The 18,797-nt window shown below is 44.2% G+C and overlaps 1 protein-coding gene across 2 annotated transcripts in view; it reads right to left on the reverse strand.

The window, feature by feature from the left end:
• Positions 1-2,495: 2,495 nt before the first annotated feature.
• Positions 2,496-18,797, reverse strand: part of LOC108038603 (protein O-mannosyl-transferase TMTC2) — a 31,072-nt gene continuing 14,770 nt past the window's right edge. The window contains exons 2-10 of one of the 2 annotated variants that reach the window (XM_044459980.1): positions 10,494-10,580; positions 8,586-9,141; positions 6,958-8,023; positions 6,782-6,896; positions 4,303-4,388; positions 3,853-4,241; positions 3,702-3,786; positions 3,378-3,535; positions 2,496-3,317 (exon numbers count right to left, since the gene is read on the reverse strand). In XM_044459980.1, the coding sequence (XP_044315915.1) occupies positions 3,144-3,317; positions 3,378-3,535; positions 3,702-3,786; positions 3,853-4,241; positions 4,303-4,388; positions 6,782-6,896; positions 6,958-8,023; positions 8,586-9,141; positions 10,494-10,580 (2,716 nt within the window). In that variant the 3' untranslated portion in view covers positions 2,496-3,143. Of the gene's footprint in view, positions 3,318-3,377; positions 3,536-3,701; positions 3,787-3,852; positions 4,242-4,302; positions 4,389-6,781; positions 6,897-6,957; positions 8,024-8,585; positions 9,142-10,493; positions 10,581-18,797 lie in introns of those variants that run through there. The other variant, XM_044459981.1, reaches the window with a different exon arrangement.

Consider the following 18,797-nt stretch of genomic DNA (forward strand, 5'->3'; position numbering starts at 1 on the left):
CTTATGTTTATCTCTGAGAACGGTGCCCAGAGAGAGAGAATGGAATGTTATGTGCATACATGGATATATTTGTTGCAGTCGCCAAGCTGTGGGAATAAACTGGCGCGACTTATCACTCGCTGATGGCGTGTGTGGTCAAATTACGTTTGCACTTGAAGAGTGCTGATCCTGCAGACTTGGCTAACATTGTTGCCGATGGTACAGTGTGTACTCTGTATGTATGCACACTACAAAATGCTAAATGTCTTTTCATTAGCGCTTTCATTTGATATTTTTTTAAGAACATTAAATGCTACTTTACTATATTTAATTTAGGTTATTTAAAAAAAAAATAAACCTTAATTTATTTGTGTAAAATAAAGTATTATATCTAATCTGTTAACTTGGAGCACACATGGCTTATGAGCAACGACTGAATCTCTGGCCTCGGGCTGCACCACAATAGTAAAACTTTTGGAGTTGACCGAAGTGGTCAGGCGGGAGCATTTGCCGGTCTCCTCCCGACTTTCTATCCCTGACCATCCTGAACATCCTGACCATCCTGAACATCCTGAACAACCTGCCCATCCCCATGGCGACCCTCATCAAAAACGATTTAGAAGCAAGAGAGGCCGGCAAAGTTTTTCCTACTTTTGGCAAATGTGCAAATAACAAATGATTTCGGATCTGCCATCACCCACTTGTAAATAAAAGTGGCCCCACCACCCGTATGTTTGTTTGCCTTTGTTTTCTGCGCCTGTCATGGCCGTTGTGTTCAAGCATTTGCCCTTTGGCCAAATCAAACGTAAGCCACAATTAAAACATAAAAATACCAAAGCGATTTTGCTTTTTTGTCCAGAAAGAGCGGTGTGTGGCCCGTGTGTTTGTGTGTGTGTGGCCTTGCTTTACACATATCAAACATTGTGTAAGCTTTTTTGTCGGCTGTCGTCTTCAGTTCACACAGCTCCGGGCCATAATTAGCTCGAATTAGCTGCGTCTGGCGCTGCACTTGGCAGGTGGGGTCCTTTCGTCCTCATCCTTGATACCAGCCCACACTCATGATACTCAAACCAAACGCCTTTCCGTAAATCAGGTCCAAGCCATTGTCCGGCGAAGCCTTTACGTACCCTGTAGTAATATAAAGAAGGGGAATGTTAGAACAATCATGATTAACAATAGTAAACACACCTTTTAAAGTCAGGATACTCAAATGAAAAATCCTATAAATCGCTAGCACTTTTTTATAGAGGCCTACCGATTGTGGTTACATTACTTTAACTATATCTGATTTCGAATTGGTTTATTTAGCCAATAAACTGAATAATATGTATTTAACTATTCTGACAAATTGTCATGGTATTTTATTAAATTTTTGTAATTACCACAGTAACCTCCTGTCGAGCACTGGTCTTCTCCATGCCCACTCAGACGTAACCCAACCGAGGATGCCCAGATCTGGTTCATTCTCTGGGCTGAGTGGCCAGTGGAGCCATCGACGCTGACGAAGTCTTGTCATAAATCCGAGCACTCGCCGCCGAGGCTGTCAGTAATTAGCGCACTGAACGCCAGTTCTTGCCACCCAGTGGCTGGCTGGCCCACAAAGCTAACGAGTCACTTTGTAAGAAAGCCAGATGATAGGTGGCGACTAGAAGGAGCAGTCAGAGGCGTCTGCAATTAGTGAGCAGCTCTCAGGAACGAGCGCATTTAGTGGCGTCTCCCCCTGCAACAAAGTGGCTCCGGCAACATGACACTGTTTTGGAGGAGGCAGCTTCGTCCTCGTTCTCGTCCTGGTCCTCGTCCTGCCAGGAGTGACGCTTGACGGGATGACGGTTTGACGGGAAACTGACTGGCTGACGGACAGAGTGACTATGACTGTCTGATACATTCATTTATTCGCTCTTGGGCACGTTCTGCGCCTGCCAGCGGCCAACAAGCCGCCACTCGACTTGCCAAACCAATTGGTGGTGCTCCCTGAAGTGCACTTGCTCCTCCCGGATGTCAAAAGTCATCACCTTTATCGGTCGCCGGCATCTCGCAGGCCCAGAGGAATCCAGAATCCGGAATGCTTGCCAAGCCGGCCATTTAGACGTGGCATTAGCTGTGGCAATATTATGACTGCAGCAAGGAGCAGGAGCACTCGGGTATATTGTAATTCATAATCCTGCGATTTGGTTGGCAGAAGACACAGCGCCTTACTTCCTGTTGTGGTTGCCCACGGCTTAAGTGGCGCCCTTGCCGTCTACGACTTGGGTCGAAAATTCTGACTTTGATTGTGTTTGCACTTGGGCTAAACTGGATGGGGAGATGGCTGATAGATAGGGCCAGTAAAAAGGCGGGGAGATAGGGGACTTAAGCCGTTGAGCACTGAAAATATTTCCCTTGGCTGCATAAATGTCCTGCAAGTGGAGCTTAGGTTGAGTGCAGTGGCCAAAGCGGTTGTAATTATGGAGGGAATGTGCCACTGAGCTGGCTTACGGGTTATGAGGTGGGTTGACTGGGATGGAATATACAAGTAAAACACATACTTCATTCATTTCAATTCATTTGGTTTTATTATATATTCTCCTTGCCATATCTTTATACAATCCATACATTTCTTTATTGGTATCTGTATTTGCTTAACTAAAATGTACACACAACGGACAAAACAATCTCGAGAAGCCAAGTCATATCGTATATATATAGTCAATAATATGACCCACACAATTGCCCTGTGGGTGTCTCATATTTACAGTAATTTACACGGATATTTAAGCACATTACGAGTAGTTACCCAATCATCGTTCCCATAGATCCATTCCGCTTCTTTAGCTGTACAGTAACTCGTTCCCTTAACAATTAGATACTTTAATTATTGTTCTCTCTGTCGCTTCTCCACTGATTCTATCTGTATCTGTAGCTCTCAATCTTTGTCTGCTCCGTTTTGGTATCGGTATCTCTATCTATTTTGTGACATTCTTTGGTCGCTGCTTGGATATTTACACGGCTGCCAGCTGCTAAATGATATACATATGTATCGAAGTCCTTTGTATAAATTCTGTAGAGTTATCTAACGCTCTTCCTTTCCTTTTTTCCCTTTTTGTTTACTATATATAAAAATATCTCTGCTCTGTGGCTTATTAACTTAATCATTAGCTGGTTGGCTATAGTGACCACTACAATTGCTAGACATTCGTCACACCCAGCTTGGCCAGGTTGCCCAGCGTGATGGCATCTCCGGGCTGAAGTCGCAGGGCCGCCTTATAACTGGCAGCCGCATGATTCGTGCGACCCAGCAGATGCAATATGGCCCCCAGATTGGTGTGGGCATGGGCATCGTCCGGTCGCAGAACCACAGCCTGAAAGAGAGATGTATTTGGTTTAAAAGGAAGTCTCTTTTATGATCGGTGTCTTCTCACCTTTCTGTACCACATCTCTGCCTCCACTTTCCTGTCCAGCAGTCGCATTGCCGTGGCAGCTGCCACCACCAGGGCATAATCGTTGGGCGCTAATTCCGCGGCTCTGCGATGATAGATAGCGGACTCATGATGACGCGACTGCAGCGAGAGAAACTCGGCTGAAAGGAAAAAAGGGAAACCGTGAATTCTTCAGCATTAGGATTGCCTTTCTACATTGCTCTGATTTACATAAATTTTAAGTGATATTGATAACCAATAGGGTATAATATCACCACTAATTCTTTAGGTTAAAATAATTTAACCAGGACTTTATTAAGTACTCACCATAATGATGATAAACGCTGGCTTGGTCGGGTGCCAGTTGCAGGGCTCGCTTGAACCACATCTCTGCTTCCGAGGCACGACTACTCTGCATGGAAATAGCAAACAAATTATAAATATTCTTCTATAAAAATAGATAATATGGAGGACCTACATTTCTGGCTAGAGTGATGCCATAGGAAAGATGAGCAGCCACCTGGTTGGGCTGCAGTTCGAGGGCGGCGCGATGGTGGCGCTCCGCTTCGTCCCACTGCTGAAGGCGACCAAGGACATCCCCGATACGCTGGTAAAGGACTTCCCGCTGGTGCGGTAATCCCGGCAGGGAAGAAAGAGCCTCTCGATAGACAGCCAGAGCTCGTTGGAGTTTTCCCTGCTCCACATAGAGGGCTCCCAGCTGCAAGTAGGCCGAGCTGCGGGCCTGATCATGAGCCCCTCGATCTCGAACAGAGGCCCCATCTAAATTGCAGCCCGCCTGCAGGATCTCGATGGCCTGCTGTCGCTTGCCCAGCGCTATAAATGATATGCCTAGATTGAGGTAGGCCACTATAGGGGATAATATCGTAAGTAACACTACCATTGAATAAGGAAAACAGAGTAAACTCACCCGCCAGATTTGGTCGAAACTTGATGGCACGCTGAAAGCACTCGACGGCTGCTGGGTAGACCTGCTGATTCTGGTGCAGGATGCCCCTGAAGCGAGAGTGAAAGTGTTGACATTAATAGACTGAACTTGTCCACCTCTTGTGATCTAATTAGAGCGACTAAATCGGAGAGACTGGGCCTCTTTTAGATTCCCTAGAGCCTGACAAGTTGAGTGCCTTGGGTGGTTAAAAGGTTGCTAACTAGATGAGCAACTACTACTTCACTGAACAAAACTAAAGTATTCTTTTGGACTATGCTTTTATAGAATATGTTTTTAGACTACAAACAATTAATTGCCTGAAAAACAACTATACTATGTTATTCATTCCGTAATTTAGCAAATATTTAATAATAAAGAACATTTTCATTTTTTTTTCCACAGTTTATGGAAACTGTTTTTAGCTGGAAATATTTTGTTTATAAAAAAACATATACATTTTAATTAAATAATCAGTTATTTAGGTTTAAATTTAAAACAAAGAGTGAACTCTGAATTTCAACCACCTTTTTCCTTGGTGTATTTGGATTTATGTAATTAGTTTGCTACTGCCAAGCAGCTGACTCTTAAAGTGGCGACTGCCTTGCAATTTTCCCCAAGCAATTTCAGGGAAAAGGAAATAGAGGGTCCTTTTCACGTTTCCCATTCGAATGCGAACCACAACAAGTGCAGCAGCAATACCGACAATAAAATCACGAATGTTTGACGTTAGGTAAAGTAAAAAATCAAATTATACAGCTCAGTGATTTGCTGGTTTCGGTGTTTGGCTGCTCCAGCTGCTCCTGCTGCTGGTCCTGCCAAACAACAAGGACATGTGGGAATGTGTACGGATTCGAGACTAGGGAGATGGCAATCAGTCAAGCAAGCGACAGCGCCGCGAGCATTGCTATTGATGATTTGATCGCAGTAAATAATGTATGTACAGGGATGTGTATCCGCAGGATTGCTGGGAAAACTGGGAAAACTGGGGGAAGGCTGCTGCGGTCGGGGGCCAACATTGATTTTCGATTAGCGCGTGGTTCGCTTTGTAGGCAGCCTGTTGAAGGGTTTCCACAGGACACACATAATGGCAGCCCTAGCAGTTGTGACCTGGTTCTGAACCATTGACTTGAGCACTGTGGCATTAGCCTGGGAAAAGGAGTTGGGCCCGGTAATCGGGGTTAGTACAAGCAATAATCTGGCTTGCGACAAGCCGCCTGACGTTGACAGACAGGCGGTAAAAAGGAAAGCCCGAAATGACGCACTGAATATTCAAAGCGCAACTCCGCGCTCACTTTTCTTTCCCTTTTCTTTTCTTTTTTAGCTTTGTATTTCCGCTTTTTCCACTCCGGCCGCTGCTGGCTTTTCTTCTGTCCCGTTTTATGTCGCATCGCGTCGCTGCTGTGAAATATGCGCAATGAGCAAAAATGCAATGCGAACAGACAACAGACAGCAGACAAAACACAGACCCAGCAGAGTACTATACCATAACTATACAGGAGGACCAGAACAGAACAGAATAGAACAGCACAGAAAGCGGCGAACAGAGCACGCTTACAGACTTTGTCAGACGTTGACAGCGGGACAGACCGACGGACGGAGAGAGTGTGAAAGCTAAGGATTTTTGTCGAGCATCCTGGAAGGCACACGGAAAAAAAAGACCTCCATTTCCCTAAAAGAACTTAATGATTAACCATGGCAGGTAAGGATTTCGAAGTTTAACAGATCAGGGAAAGCTTAACACGAAGTTAAGGACACCGAATGTTGGTTAATTCGTAGAGTTAAGAGGGTAGAAGACAGAAATAGTCCTTATTTTCATTTCTCCCAGTGCATGCATCACGAAATGCGCATAGTTTCTGCAGCGGCACGCAAATGCCCTGAGCAGGATACAAATGGGAAAACGAGACGAAGGATGCAGTCGCATGGCGACTTGGAGGATTGGTGCGTGTCTCGGGTAGCGTGAAAAAAGAAGGGAAATGGGCTTCATTTGACAGCTTGTTCGGCATTGTATTGCCGTCTCCCGGGGAAGGAGTCTCATAACTGGGCTGCTACGTTGCATAAAATGGCCGCGCTAAATGCGCACCCGACCGAAGGGTTTTCAAGGGGTTTATATGTAGGGCCTGAGATGTGGGTGGCATGAAAAGATAATGAAAATGGCTGCCATTTATTGCATCGCTTTTGCCTGTCACATGTGGCTAGGCAACATAATGAAGCCAGTTCCGATTTACACTTTTTTATGAGAATCAAACAAGATAAATTGCGTTACGTGAGTTTCATTAGAGTGTCTATATCAAAAACTATTTGAAAATGTATCATTTCATCATACAGTGATCTTAAAATGGAGTACAAATGGAAAGCAAGATTAAAACACCAATAAATGAACCTATTTCTCCTAAGCCTAAAACACAAACTCCTGGTTAAAAGGTGACTAAGTGCTCCAAATTGTCAGTTATTGGTTACTCACAGATTAAAGTGCACATCCGCCATGTTGGGCCTGTATTTAATGGCCTCCTGCAGGACATGTTTGGCCTCCTCATAACGCCCCTGCGAGCTGAGTACGCTGCCCAGATTGCCCAACGCTGAAAAGGCGAATCGAATAAGCGGGTTTTTCGCTACAAGAGATCTGAGAGGAGCACTTACCCTTTGGCGGATTGATGGCAATGGCGCTGCGGTACAGGCTCTCCTCGTCCCGCCAGTCGGCGTTCCTCCGCCAGGTTCGCAGGCTCATGGCAGCCAAAAGGACACTGAAGCTCAGTAGTAGGGCACAGCGGGTTCTCTGGCTGCAGGCCATCAGTTTGGAGACGCCATATCCAACCAGTAGACAGAAGCCCACGCTGGGCAGGTATAGCAGTCGTTCGGCCACCACAAATCCCACGTAGAAGAGCAGATTACTGGCTGGCAGGAAGGGCAGAGCCAGGAAGCTGAAGGACATTAGCAGGACGCAGGCATGTCGATTTCCCGGCGACATCCCCTCCAGCGCGTAGTCCTTGGCGGAGCAGAGGTAGCCACCACTCGAACTGGAGCTACTGCTACTCGAACTCGAACTCGAGGAGCTGGAAGTGGAGCTATTGGTGCTATTGCTGCAACTGCTGCTGCTTCGGGAGCCGCGAAAGGCGGAAGACACGAGGTGAGGGTTTTGGGCTTGGGCTTGCGAAACGTGGGTACTCCCTTCATAAACATAGCCACTGCTATTATTGTTGTTGCAATCCCGACATGGAAGCGCTTCCGGGTGATGATAGGCTGCCTCAAAGGCTTGGTACTTGCTGTTGTTGGCCATTCGCTTGCGCTTGGAGCGCGACTTGCGACTGGCCACCTTCTGGATGTGGTACTGCGGATAGGATGCATCCCCCTTGGGCGTCACCTCCTTGGTCCCGCTCACCAGTTGCCGACAACTGAGCCACGCCACGCCCACCAGCACCGCATAAAAACAGGCGGACTGGGCATTCCGGCGATCCCACAAAGAAGTCACTCTGGGCAGGGCATCCATGCCCCAGTCGAAACTCAAGACATTCGGCTGGAGCAGCAGCCTCAAATTGAAAACGGGCAGGTAGAGGAAGGTCAGCAATCTCGTCCAGGTGGAGGGAGTCCTCGCAATGGGGTTGTCCGCGCTGGAGAAGGCCGTCTGCGGTCCGGGCACGATGACCAGGCGGTAATAAGCGCCGCAGAAGAGAGCGCCCAGAACTATGCAAACGGATCGAAGGCGTTGCTGTAGAAAGGGGAGTGGAAAATGGGGAATAGATTATAGAAATGGGAAAGCTTTAAAAGGACCCCCATTCTCGGTTTCAAAAAAACGATATTTTTTAAATTTAATTTGAACCTATTCAAGAATGTTCTTTTAAAATTTCAAGTGATGCTTTCAAAAACTTTTGAAGATATAGACGATTTATGGTGGAAGCGTCAGGCGACGGCGAGAACTTCTCAAAACTTTAAACGCGTTTTTCTCGAAAAAATATTTTTACGACTGGCGCATAAGGTTACTCAAAAACTATTTGTTCATTTGTTTTCATGCCAGAGCCAAACATGTACTCTTCCTAATCCTGTTGGAATTTTTGGTTTCAGATGTTCCAGTAAGCGGAAATCGAATGCGCCGCCAAAAAAAAAAAATGTTTTTTCTTTTTTAAGACTTAAAATAAATGGATACAAAGTTACAAGACTAAAAATAATATATGTTCATTTACCAGCCTATTGAAAATCATCAAAATTTGAAATGGAGAATGGGGGGTTTCCTTATGGAAGAGCAACAGTATTCTAATCATTTGCCGACTCACCTTGTCCACCTGGCCGCTCAGACCGCGCATCACGTCGAAGAGGGCGCAAACGAGGAGCGCCGTGATGGCCGTCTCCTTGCAGAGTAGACCGGCCAAGGCCAGGAGCAGGGTGACGCCCAGGCCCAGCCACTGGCGGGGATCGCCGGACTCGCGCCACCTCATGTGCCGCAGGTAGCTGAGGTACGTCAGCAGGTAGCAGACGCAGGCGGCCACGTCCGCCCGCCCCACCACCCCGGCCACCGCCTCCGTGTGAATGGGATGGGCCGCAAAGAGGGTGCCGGCGGCCAGAACGGCCCAAACGGAGGCCAAGAGGGTGCGCGCCACCCGCACCACCAACGCTGTGGCCACACAATGGAGCAGGTTGTTGACCAGGTGGAAGCCCCACGGCGCAAATCCCCCTCCAATCAGATAGTTCAGCCGGAAGCTGAGCACGCACAGCGGTCGCCACGAGCCGTGGGATCCGCTGTCCGTCAGCGGAGTGCCCCAGAAGTCGTTCGAGAAGCTCCGCTGCCACGGAGTTCCGCCCGAGACATCCGCATTGGCCAGGATTGCGCGTCTGCAAAAGGGAAGGAGATGTTCAGCTATTAGGATAAGAGGTTCACAGAATAAACAGCATAAGGCAATTTCCGGTCAATGATTGATTTTCTAGGCTTTTTGGTATAGTCCTTAAGTTCCTAATGTGTTATTTAGGTTATGCATAATTACAAATATTGTATTGCTGGGAATTTAACAAAACGATTCATTTTATTCTAGTACAAATCGAGCTTAAAGCGGAAATAAGTATAAACCAATCATGTTGATTTTCAAATCAGTTTTTACCACTAGAATTTTTGTTTCACTGACTCTAGAACAAAGCAATTGCCCGTATTTCCGATTTAAGTTCAATCTCCTTGGATTTTTTCTGCTAGTAAAAAAACTACCTAGCAACTTTTGTCCAGTCATTAAGGGTCCCACACACAACTACCCATGCATTTATTGTGCACATTTTGTGCCGAGGCTAAGTCGAACTGCCTGCGTCTCGATGTTTTGTCATTGACGGCATCATCGGCATCCACACACACTGTAAAAGTAAGTGCACTAGGCCAAACATTGCATGTCCTTTAAAAATTTGTCTTCAGAATTAATGTATTGATCTTATTCACCAATAACTTTATAATAATGTTCAAAAGTCCGTAAGGTAGACCAAGTAATACTAATTTTTGAAAACAGATCTCTTCTAAGATATAATTTTGAAAATCTGGTTTCTGCGATCTATCTTTCCTTACTTTTTCACCGTGCACAAACAACCATTCTTAAAACGACTTCCACTACGTTGCCAACGTCATCGACTAGTATCCTGTTGGCTTTTCCCCCACAAACACACTGCCTCGTAACTGGGCTTGCATTTTGGTCTTTGGCGGGAGTCCTGCTCCTCCGAATGTGCGGGGTATCCTGCGGTATTTCTACTCTGCCACCTGTGCACTCTCTGCACGCACGGCAGGCGGACTTTTGTAGGATTTTGGACGGGTGTTCGTGACAACGACGACGGCGGTGCCAGCAGCTCGTATATCATGGCAAAGGCCGAAGGGGTGGTGGCAGCCCCACCCAAAAACCCACCTGCCCAGCTTTCCACCGCCGCTGGTTCACATAAACAAATGCCACTCTAATGCCGCATAAAGTCGGTGGAGCAGCCTGTTATGTGTGGGTGTGTGTGGGCGGTTGCCTGGCTGAAATTCGATTTTAAGCACCACTGGAATTCCATTGCAGCATCAAGGCATGCCGCAGGCGACTTTCCCCAGCCCACCTTTCTTCTCCTCCTTATTTTTTGTAACGAAACGCAATTCAGGATATGCTATCGCAACTTTAATAAATTTGCCTGAAAGCTTGAACATTTTGCTACTCCGATTTCTTAGGCATAATGACTCTTACCTGTCGTCGTAGACGAAGCCAGCGTTCAGGGTGTTCAGATATAGGACGAAGGCCAGGCTGCAGCAGACCAGACTCGTGAAGTCCATGCTGAAATGGTAAGGAAGAGGGTGAAGAAGCGATTAGTTTAACGTTTATCCATAAGCTATTACAGGGAATATACTAAAATAAAGTGTTTTTTGGTCTTAGCGTTGAGATTCTTAAATATATTGATGCGAACACAAGTTTATATCATGAAAAATGTAGTTATTTTAAGGGTAGTCAACCTCTATCTCATTTTCACTTCGAATTAATTGGATCAGGTGGATAAATTAAAACGAAATGTTTGCAAAACAGCGAAATATCTCTTCGTTACTGGAACAATTTTAAGTGTACTTCTTATATAATGACCCCAAGTTGTGACATTCATCCGAGATCCTTTCGCAGGCATGTTTTGCAACTCTGGATCATATTTTCCATTACAGGTATTCGTTGCTCGGCCTTTGTTGTTGTTGCTGCTGCTGCCAGCGGCGGTAAGTAACTGCTGGCAGCAGCTTTTCCTCTGCTTTTCCCTTGCTTTCCGCTGGCTTTTCATTCCTTTCGGAATCGGGCGGCAATGTGCAGGTAGATTGCATTCATGACTTCCTCCTTTTTGGCGCATTGTTGTCATTTCGGACTCCCTGACAGCAGTTGTTGTTGTTGTTGTTGTGGACGTTGCTGCCGCCTTTTGTTGTTGTTTACTGGCCGTTGATGATGTTGCTACAGCCATTACACATAATGAGAGCCAGCAGTCTGTTGCTGTTGCATTTGCTTATCCCGCCCCCCAGTTTTCAGCCCCACCCAGCTGCTGACTCCTAGTACATTTGTTGCTGCGGTTGCCAACGTCAACATGCAACACTCCCTCCCCCTCCCCCAAAACCAAACCACACCACGCCAAACCCACTCTCCACCAGAGATGCAACCCCTTTGCCACCCCACCTTCGTTGACATTAAGAGTCGCAGCAGTTGCAGACAATAAAGGCTATCAACAAGCCTCGACGGCGGTGATTGTCCGTAAGCCAGCCAGCATGTGCGTGTGTGGGTGGCATCCTTGGTTCCTCCACCGAATAATGGACACATGGGATCCTGGCCCACCGCAACCACATTACGCCATTCCCAATCTCTTCCTTGTCCTGCCGCTAAATGCAAAACAGCATCATAACGAGGGAAGTCTAGAACAATCTTGTATTTTAAATTCTAAAACCTTTTCGCGATTAAACCTAAACAACTATATACTTTTAATTCCAAAACCTTTTCGCGATTAGAAATTAACCACTTCATATTTCAGAACTAAAGGGAAGACTACCTAATTTTAGTTTCAGCTCCATCTTTAACCATTTCCGAGTGAACTAGTTTTCCCAGTCGATCCAAATTGCGTAACTTCAGCGCTTTTCCCATTGTTTCTTTTTTCGGCCCACAAGCTTGTACATGCGAGTAATAAGCAGTTGGCTTAGGCTTGGCTAAGTCTTATGAAGGGAAAATGGCTAGTGGGTGGCATAGTTTTGTCGACGTTGACACACTGGGAGATTTGGCATTATGCACGAAGTGCTTGGGCCTTGAGCGGCTTATGGCCAAATTAGCAGCATTCAATATGCGAGTAAGCGGCAAAAGGAAAATGGGAAAAGCGAAGGAGGGACGCACATTTACTACACACCCGCTAAAATTGCTTTGCTAATGAGCCATAATGATGAGCTTGGTCCCCGAGTTCTTTTCCTTTTCCTTTGTGGGTGTTTGCCTGATTGATTTGCCTGCAGTTTGTTTCCGAACCATTGACTTGGGCCATCTCAGCTGCGGACTATCATTCGCAAGTTGTCAACTCATCTGGCGAGCGACTCGCATACCAATTATCCACAAATAATGGCCCACAACTTGAGCACTATATATAAGGAAGAAGGTCCTTTGTTTGCCGTTTCATACATTTCCCCGTCTTCCTTCCGCTCAATCTAGCTTTTCACAACTCTCCACCCACACACACATCATGGCTCATTTGCGCCTTTGGGCCATAAATCATGTTTTATTTTCGTAATTAGCCCGGCCACCGCATAAATAACGGGCTTTTCATTGTCTCAATTTTCGTGGGCCCACCCTCTAACCATCCTTGTTTGCCTATTTAACAGTTTCAGGTTTATTGTTGATTAAATTTCCACTTTGTCTTATTACTTGCCACCGTCGTCGCACTTTAAACTGTTTGCACACAAGTTCGAGTCCATGGCACTTGCCGTTTTCCCTGCCTTTCCACTCGGCTCAAGCCAGTTGGCACTTTTGTTTTTATTGCCCTGCCACCTGCCATCCTTTGCTGCTGACCTAGTAAATTGTGTCGTCTAATGGTTTTTTCTCCTTTTTCCCTGCTGCCACTCCCCCACTCACCCTGTAGGTGTTTTTTCATCGCTGCGTTTGTTTGTTGTGCCTTTGACAGTTTCCGCTTCCGTTCGGGCAGGTGTTTCTCTGGCCACGCCAATGTTCCCACCTAATGTTCAGCCACCGAAGGTCGCTTAACCCTTGGTTTCTCCCGGATGTATCTGGAATTTGAGCCGCACCAGCTCTTTTTTAAAGAATGAAATCGATCTTTATGAACATGCTAACTCACTTCACACAGTAAAAAATTTAGCTATAATTGCTATAATTTTCACAATGTAACCGCTTTCCTAATTTTCGAAAAATGGCTTTGCAGAAAATTCACCAAAACCCGCACTTCTAACCCCATAACTTTTGTTGCAGACATCCAATTTCAAAATGGCATACCTCAAAATAATTGTGGTTTAATCCCCGAAAAATCTGTGTACTCATCTTGATTTTTTTTGTCGATTTTTCATCATTTTTACAATGTAACCCCTTTCCAAATTTTCGAAAAATTGCTTTGCAGAAAAATGAGCAAAAACCTGCACTACTAAGCCCATAACTTTTGATATACACATCCGATTTCAAAATGGCATGCCTTAAAATGATTGTGGTTAAGTCCCCTAAAAATCTGTGTACTCATCTTGGTTTGTAATTTTGGCTCGATTTTTCGTCATTTTTACAATGTAACCTCTTTCCAAATTATAAAAATCAGTGTTTTTATTTTGGTTTGTATTTTTGGGTCGAATTTTCGATTGAATTGATTTATTGTATATGATCGCAAATAAAATATAATTAAAATATCCTTGTATCCTACCTATTATTTTAAATTAAATGTTTGACTTCGGAAGAGTTTTCATTGTGAAACATGGGAATATGAAATTTAAAACATTTTTTTTATCTGTTTAGTGCGGCAGAAGGTTTCACCAGGCCAGGGTCACTCTGCAGGCCACAATTAGCTGGGAGCAGCGACTTTGGGTATTAAAATTCTAAATTAATTGCCCGGCGAGTGGCGTTGGATGGCCCAAATGCCAAACACAGCAGCAGCAGTATGGAAATTAGAAACTGGCGTTGGACTCCGGAGACTAATAGACGTGAAATTTAAGCGCATTGAATTAATTTCCACCCACACACATACACCCGACACGAATAAAGTTATTTAGGGCTGGCAGCAAAAACTATAATTAATAGGCGTTTTTATTTCACTTTGCTTGATTATGCATAAAATTAATTATATGCCGACACCTGCGGCCGTCATTGGCCCCCCTTGAAAAGGGGTTAAAACCACCCTCAACGCCCACAGATACTTAGCCCCCTTACCCACTTTTTTTTTGGCCCCCAGAGGTAAGCAATTATTTGCCGCTTAAATTGAAGTCGAATAAGCTGAAAAAAGGCAGACTACAGTTGAGTAAACCTGCCAAAAGTGAAAGTTTATTATTATGCGGTATGCAGCGTTACCCTGGGAGCCCACACACTGCATTTTAAATAGGCAGCTGTAGTTTTTGGGGCTCCCAGCTCCTCCACATTCTCCACTTTCTGCTGCCCAACCGGACATCAAAATAATGAACGGAAAGGCAGCCATTTTGGGAAAGTACCGTAAAAATGCCGAAAACGTTTTAAAAATGAAACGATTACACCATTGCGGCTTGCAAACGACCAAGTTATGATAATGTTTGGCCAACTAAACTCGTTTAGCTTGCCAAATACGAATGCCCCACCCCCTTTATTCCCCAACAAAAAAAAATACCACACCCTCGTGTGAGTGCAGATGTGCAAGGTAAGCCTCACAGCAAGTGCGCAACACATGCAAACAAGTCGAAATCCGAGTGGAGAGGATCGGAGTCCGGAGTCCTGAGTCCGGAGTCCGGAGTCCCGGGTCTGGGCCATTGGGCACATTGTGGATGCAGCCCGGCCTGACTTTCCGGTCAGCTTTCGTTACAAACGGACACAAACTGGCCTTGCTGCTGCCAATATTTTTAAAGGTATTTAGAAGCCGGGCTGAGCTCTGTGGGTGTCTTGGAGAGCCGAGTACGAGTACAAATGTTTATTGGCTTCGAATGCACTAGCAGAAAATATTAAAAACTATTAAAAAATATACATTTTTAATGAAGCATTATGGTATTCCACATTTAAAGTAATGTGATAAAACAAAAAAATTATACACAACTAAACCCCTCTAGAACTTGTTCTTAAAAGCCTATTTTTTAGTTCATTTTGGAAATTTTAAATAATTAAATAGTAATGGACATCCTCAGATTGAAATAAATTGTATTTATATATTTTTGGTTTTCAATTGAATTCACGTTTCTCGTAGTGTTAGAGTCAGATTCCAACCAAAGCCAGAAACAGACTCAGACTTTTGGCAGCTTTATGCTAATCACAAAAAAGGCAGTTCTACCGCCCCCACACACACACGTGCATAACACGGACACATATTCGCCTTTTTGGGGGGCGTGTCTGTTTGAGGAAAACTTTTCATATTTTTGCCCTGCAGTAAAGTTTTCGTTCGCTTTGGGGGTTTTGCTCGAGTTTCGGTTTTATAAAAGCGAATAATCTCCTCTATATAAAATGATTGGGGGGAAACCGTTAACAAACAAAAAACCATAACTCGTTGAACATTTGCCCAACGGTTCGTACAATTGCAGTAGCACGCCCGATTTTTCCATGAAAACCTTTTCTGAGCGGCTTTTGGCGAGTTATGAAAGTGCCGCAGTTCCGCTTCGGGGCTTGAGCTGCGACGAATTTGAATACGAAGCTGGTTTCGATGAAAAGATTATTTAGACGTTACGAAAATAGATGAAAAAGTATAAAAAACTTTAGCTTAGGCTTTAGGTTAGAAGTCAGATTCTTGAATATCTTAAACTATTCAGTGTTAGTAAAGTAAGTTAAAGAAACATCTTTTTGTCTAAAGTTTTATGCTCGATTAATTTCATTTTAATATTTTTGTGGCCATATTACCATATGTCTATATTCAACTATATTCCCCATTGTTTCATGATTTTCCGACAGACAGCTCCTTCAGCCGCACATAAATAATAATTAGGTAATAATTAGCATCTGTCAATTAACAGAACTCGATACGCTCTCGAGTTTCGCTCCACACTTTCCCCATATTCCGCTCAACACTTCACAGCCATAATTTAATTTAAATGCCCAAAACTGTGAATCGTTTAATTATGTATTCGCCGGCACACACATACACACACCAAATGGGTGGAAAACACTTAACGGAGGGTTTTTGGGGAGGAAGGATGCTTCGGATTTACTATGCCAAAATGTTTTGGCACCCCGAAAAACAACGCTAAAACCCAACAAGCGGAATCCAAAGAGTCTCGATAATCGCGTTGGGAAAATCGGTGGGCGGGAAAGTTCGGGGGGAAAAAGAGAAGCTGCGGCCTAGTTACGAATTGTATTATAGTGTGCGTAAGTGAGCGTGTGTGTTTCAGTTGCGTTAATTGAATGCGCAACTGTCGTGTGTTGTCCTTCCCCTTCCACCGCCCCTGCCCCTGCCACTCCCCATCGCCCCTTTTGCCTCCATTTGCGTAAGCCTGTTGAACAATTATAACTGGGATGTCCAAATGCCAAGTGCCTTGAAATTGAGTCCGACGACCAACGTGGCGTATGCGTGTTGCTCTATATGCTAATTAAAATGACATGTGTCTATGTGAGTGCCGGTGGATGTGTGTATGGGGCCTCTATCAGTCTGACTGTGTGTATATGTGTGTGTGTGTGTGTGCGCTTTGTGCTGTTTGCATTACATAATTATAATTACGCATACGCCATGTTGGCTCGCATTTGATTTGACCGCTTTGCTCCACTCAGCAAAATATTAAATCCATTTAAGTGCATTAAGCTATAATAAAGATGTTGGTTTAAAAAGCTTAAATAAACCAAAGTTTCTTCTTAATTGCTCATAAATAAAACCCTTTTAAATTAGTTGTTAAAGTGATTGAGAAGTTGCAGTTTAGAAACTTAAGATTCTTAGCTTAAAACAAATTTTTAAAGAGAACTAAAAAATTATAATATTTATTGTAACAAGCTTGGAAAGTGTACAAGATATAGTTTCAGTGTAAGAGTGCTGGGTTTTTACATTTGTTCCTACTGCATGTGGCAAATATTTACGATGCTGTTGCATTTGCACCACCAGTTTCCACACAGGCTCCACCATTATTTTTTTTTTTGCCTTTAAATAGTTGGCATGGAATATTTAACGTTTTGACGCGTTGCTCAAACAAAGAAATCTCTCTGAGTGGTATGCAAAAACCGTGCAAATCGAAACATTAACTGGCACCAGGCAGAGGCAAAGAATACATATGCACATGCCATGGCTTGTATGAAATAATTAAACGTCATCCATGTTTGTGCCCGTCAGGTGTCCTGCGTCCAGTGGATTTCCGTGGGTCGATGGGACGTAGGAAAGAAATCCAATTGCTAACCGCAAACATAATTAAAAACTTTGCGCAACCACAATCGATGGGAAATGCGATTGGGTTCCGATTTCTGGACATTACACAAGTCACGTGGGAGTGGGTAAAACGGAGTTGCAGTTGCAATAAAATTGAGCGGAAATGCTCACGAACGGCAATTTTCTCTCCTTTCCCACTGAGCGTACGTGGGCATAAATCCAATTAAATCACAAGTTACGCAATGTGATAAGTCACGTTGTTTATTGTTTCAGCGCACACGGCACAAGAGCATCGCATCTGCAGCTGCGAGTTGGGGGAAATGGGGATTGGGCGACCTCGCACACCGCAATTTATGCACAACCGACAGGCAAACACAACGAAACAAACAAGCAACTCACCCGCCGTGAAAAATAAAATAAAATCCAATAAAATAAAAAACAAATGCCGTGCGAAACCTCCAAAAACAACAGCAGCCACACGCTCAAATGAAGCCCCATAAAATACTGCACTACTAAACGCAGTCTGGCTGTGGATTTTCTAAATGTATATCAGCCCGGAACACGCAGAAACCGCGGTAGATGTAGTGGTTCCCATAAATAATCCTATAAAATAAATGATCCTAAGTTGACTAATGTCCCTTTTAGTTTTTCTAATAAAGCTATAAAGTCTGTTTTTGTGATAAATATATTTGACTAAACTCATTGAATTACAATTTATTTTAAAAGAAAGCTTCCAGATGGAACAAATTTGCCTTTTCTAAGCATGTTAAAATAAAAATTGGATTTAAAAATTCTCATTAAAAGATTTGAAGTTAACACATTAATCGTTAACAAAAATAATGATTTCTACGTGATTTCTGTTGGATAAGTGAGTGTATTCTTTTATAAGAAAAGCCCAAACGCGAAAACCGAATAAAAAGCAACGCACCCATAAAGGTAAGTAGAAAGCATAACTTCCCCGAACTTTCTTCGATTTATTTGGCTTCCAGTGAATGTCTTCCTCAAATGCTCCCTAAATTGACGACCCAGTTTGCAGCTTGACCAACTTCCCATTCCAATCCCTAAACCTCTTGCGCTTCTGTCTCTAACTCATTATTTACTTTTGGACAACTCTCGTTCAAGTTTAAGGAGCGGACAGAAAATATGCGCAAACCAGGGTGAAATATGAGTGGAAAAGGAGGAACTGCAAAACAATTTTTGAAGTGCGTTTGGCGCACATTGAAGTTAGTGTGGCTTTCAGCGCTGTGCAAACTTGATTATTTCTGGTGCGGAGTCCCAAAAGGTAAGCTGGCCCGAGGTTTATTGAAGCATCAATTTTTTTGCTGGCCAAATTATTTATTAAGTCCCCGAAAAGGGCCAGCCACTGACTGAAGATTTGCCGCAGCCTCGAGGACCGCAAGAAAAGGGTTTTCCCCAAGCAAACTTTTAATGCGCTGCAAAGGGAGAAGGAGTGGGAAAAGCAGCTTTAAGGCAGCCCTACATCAAAGTCGCGATTCCTTTTATGGTTTTTTAATGCTGCAGCATTATTAGGTGGCTTCTATGCTGCG

Source organism: Drosophila rhopaloa, unplaced genomic scaffold, assembly GCF_018152115.1.
Source record: "Drosophila rhopaloa isolate 14029-0021.01 unplaced genomic scaffold, ASM1815211v1 contig_2, whole genome shotgun sequence".
NCBI classification, from domain to species: domain Eukaryota; kingdom Metazoa; phylum Arthropoda; class Insecta; order Diptera; family Drosophilidae; genus Drosophila; species Drosophila rhopaloa.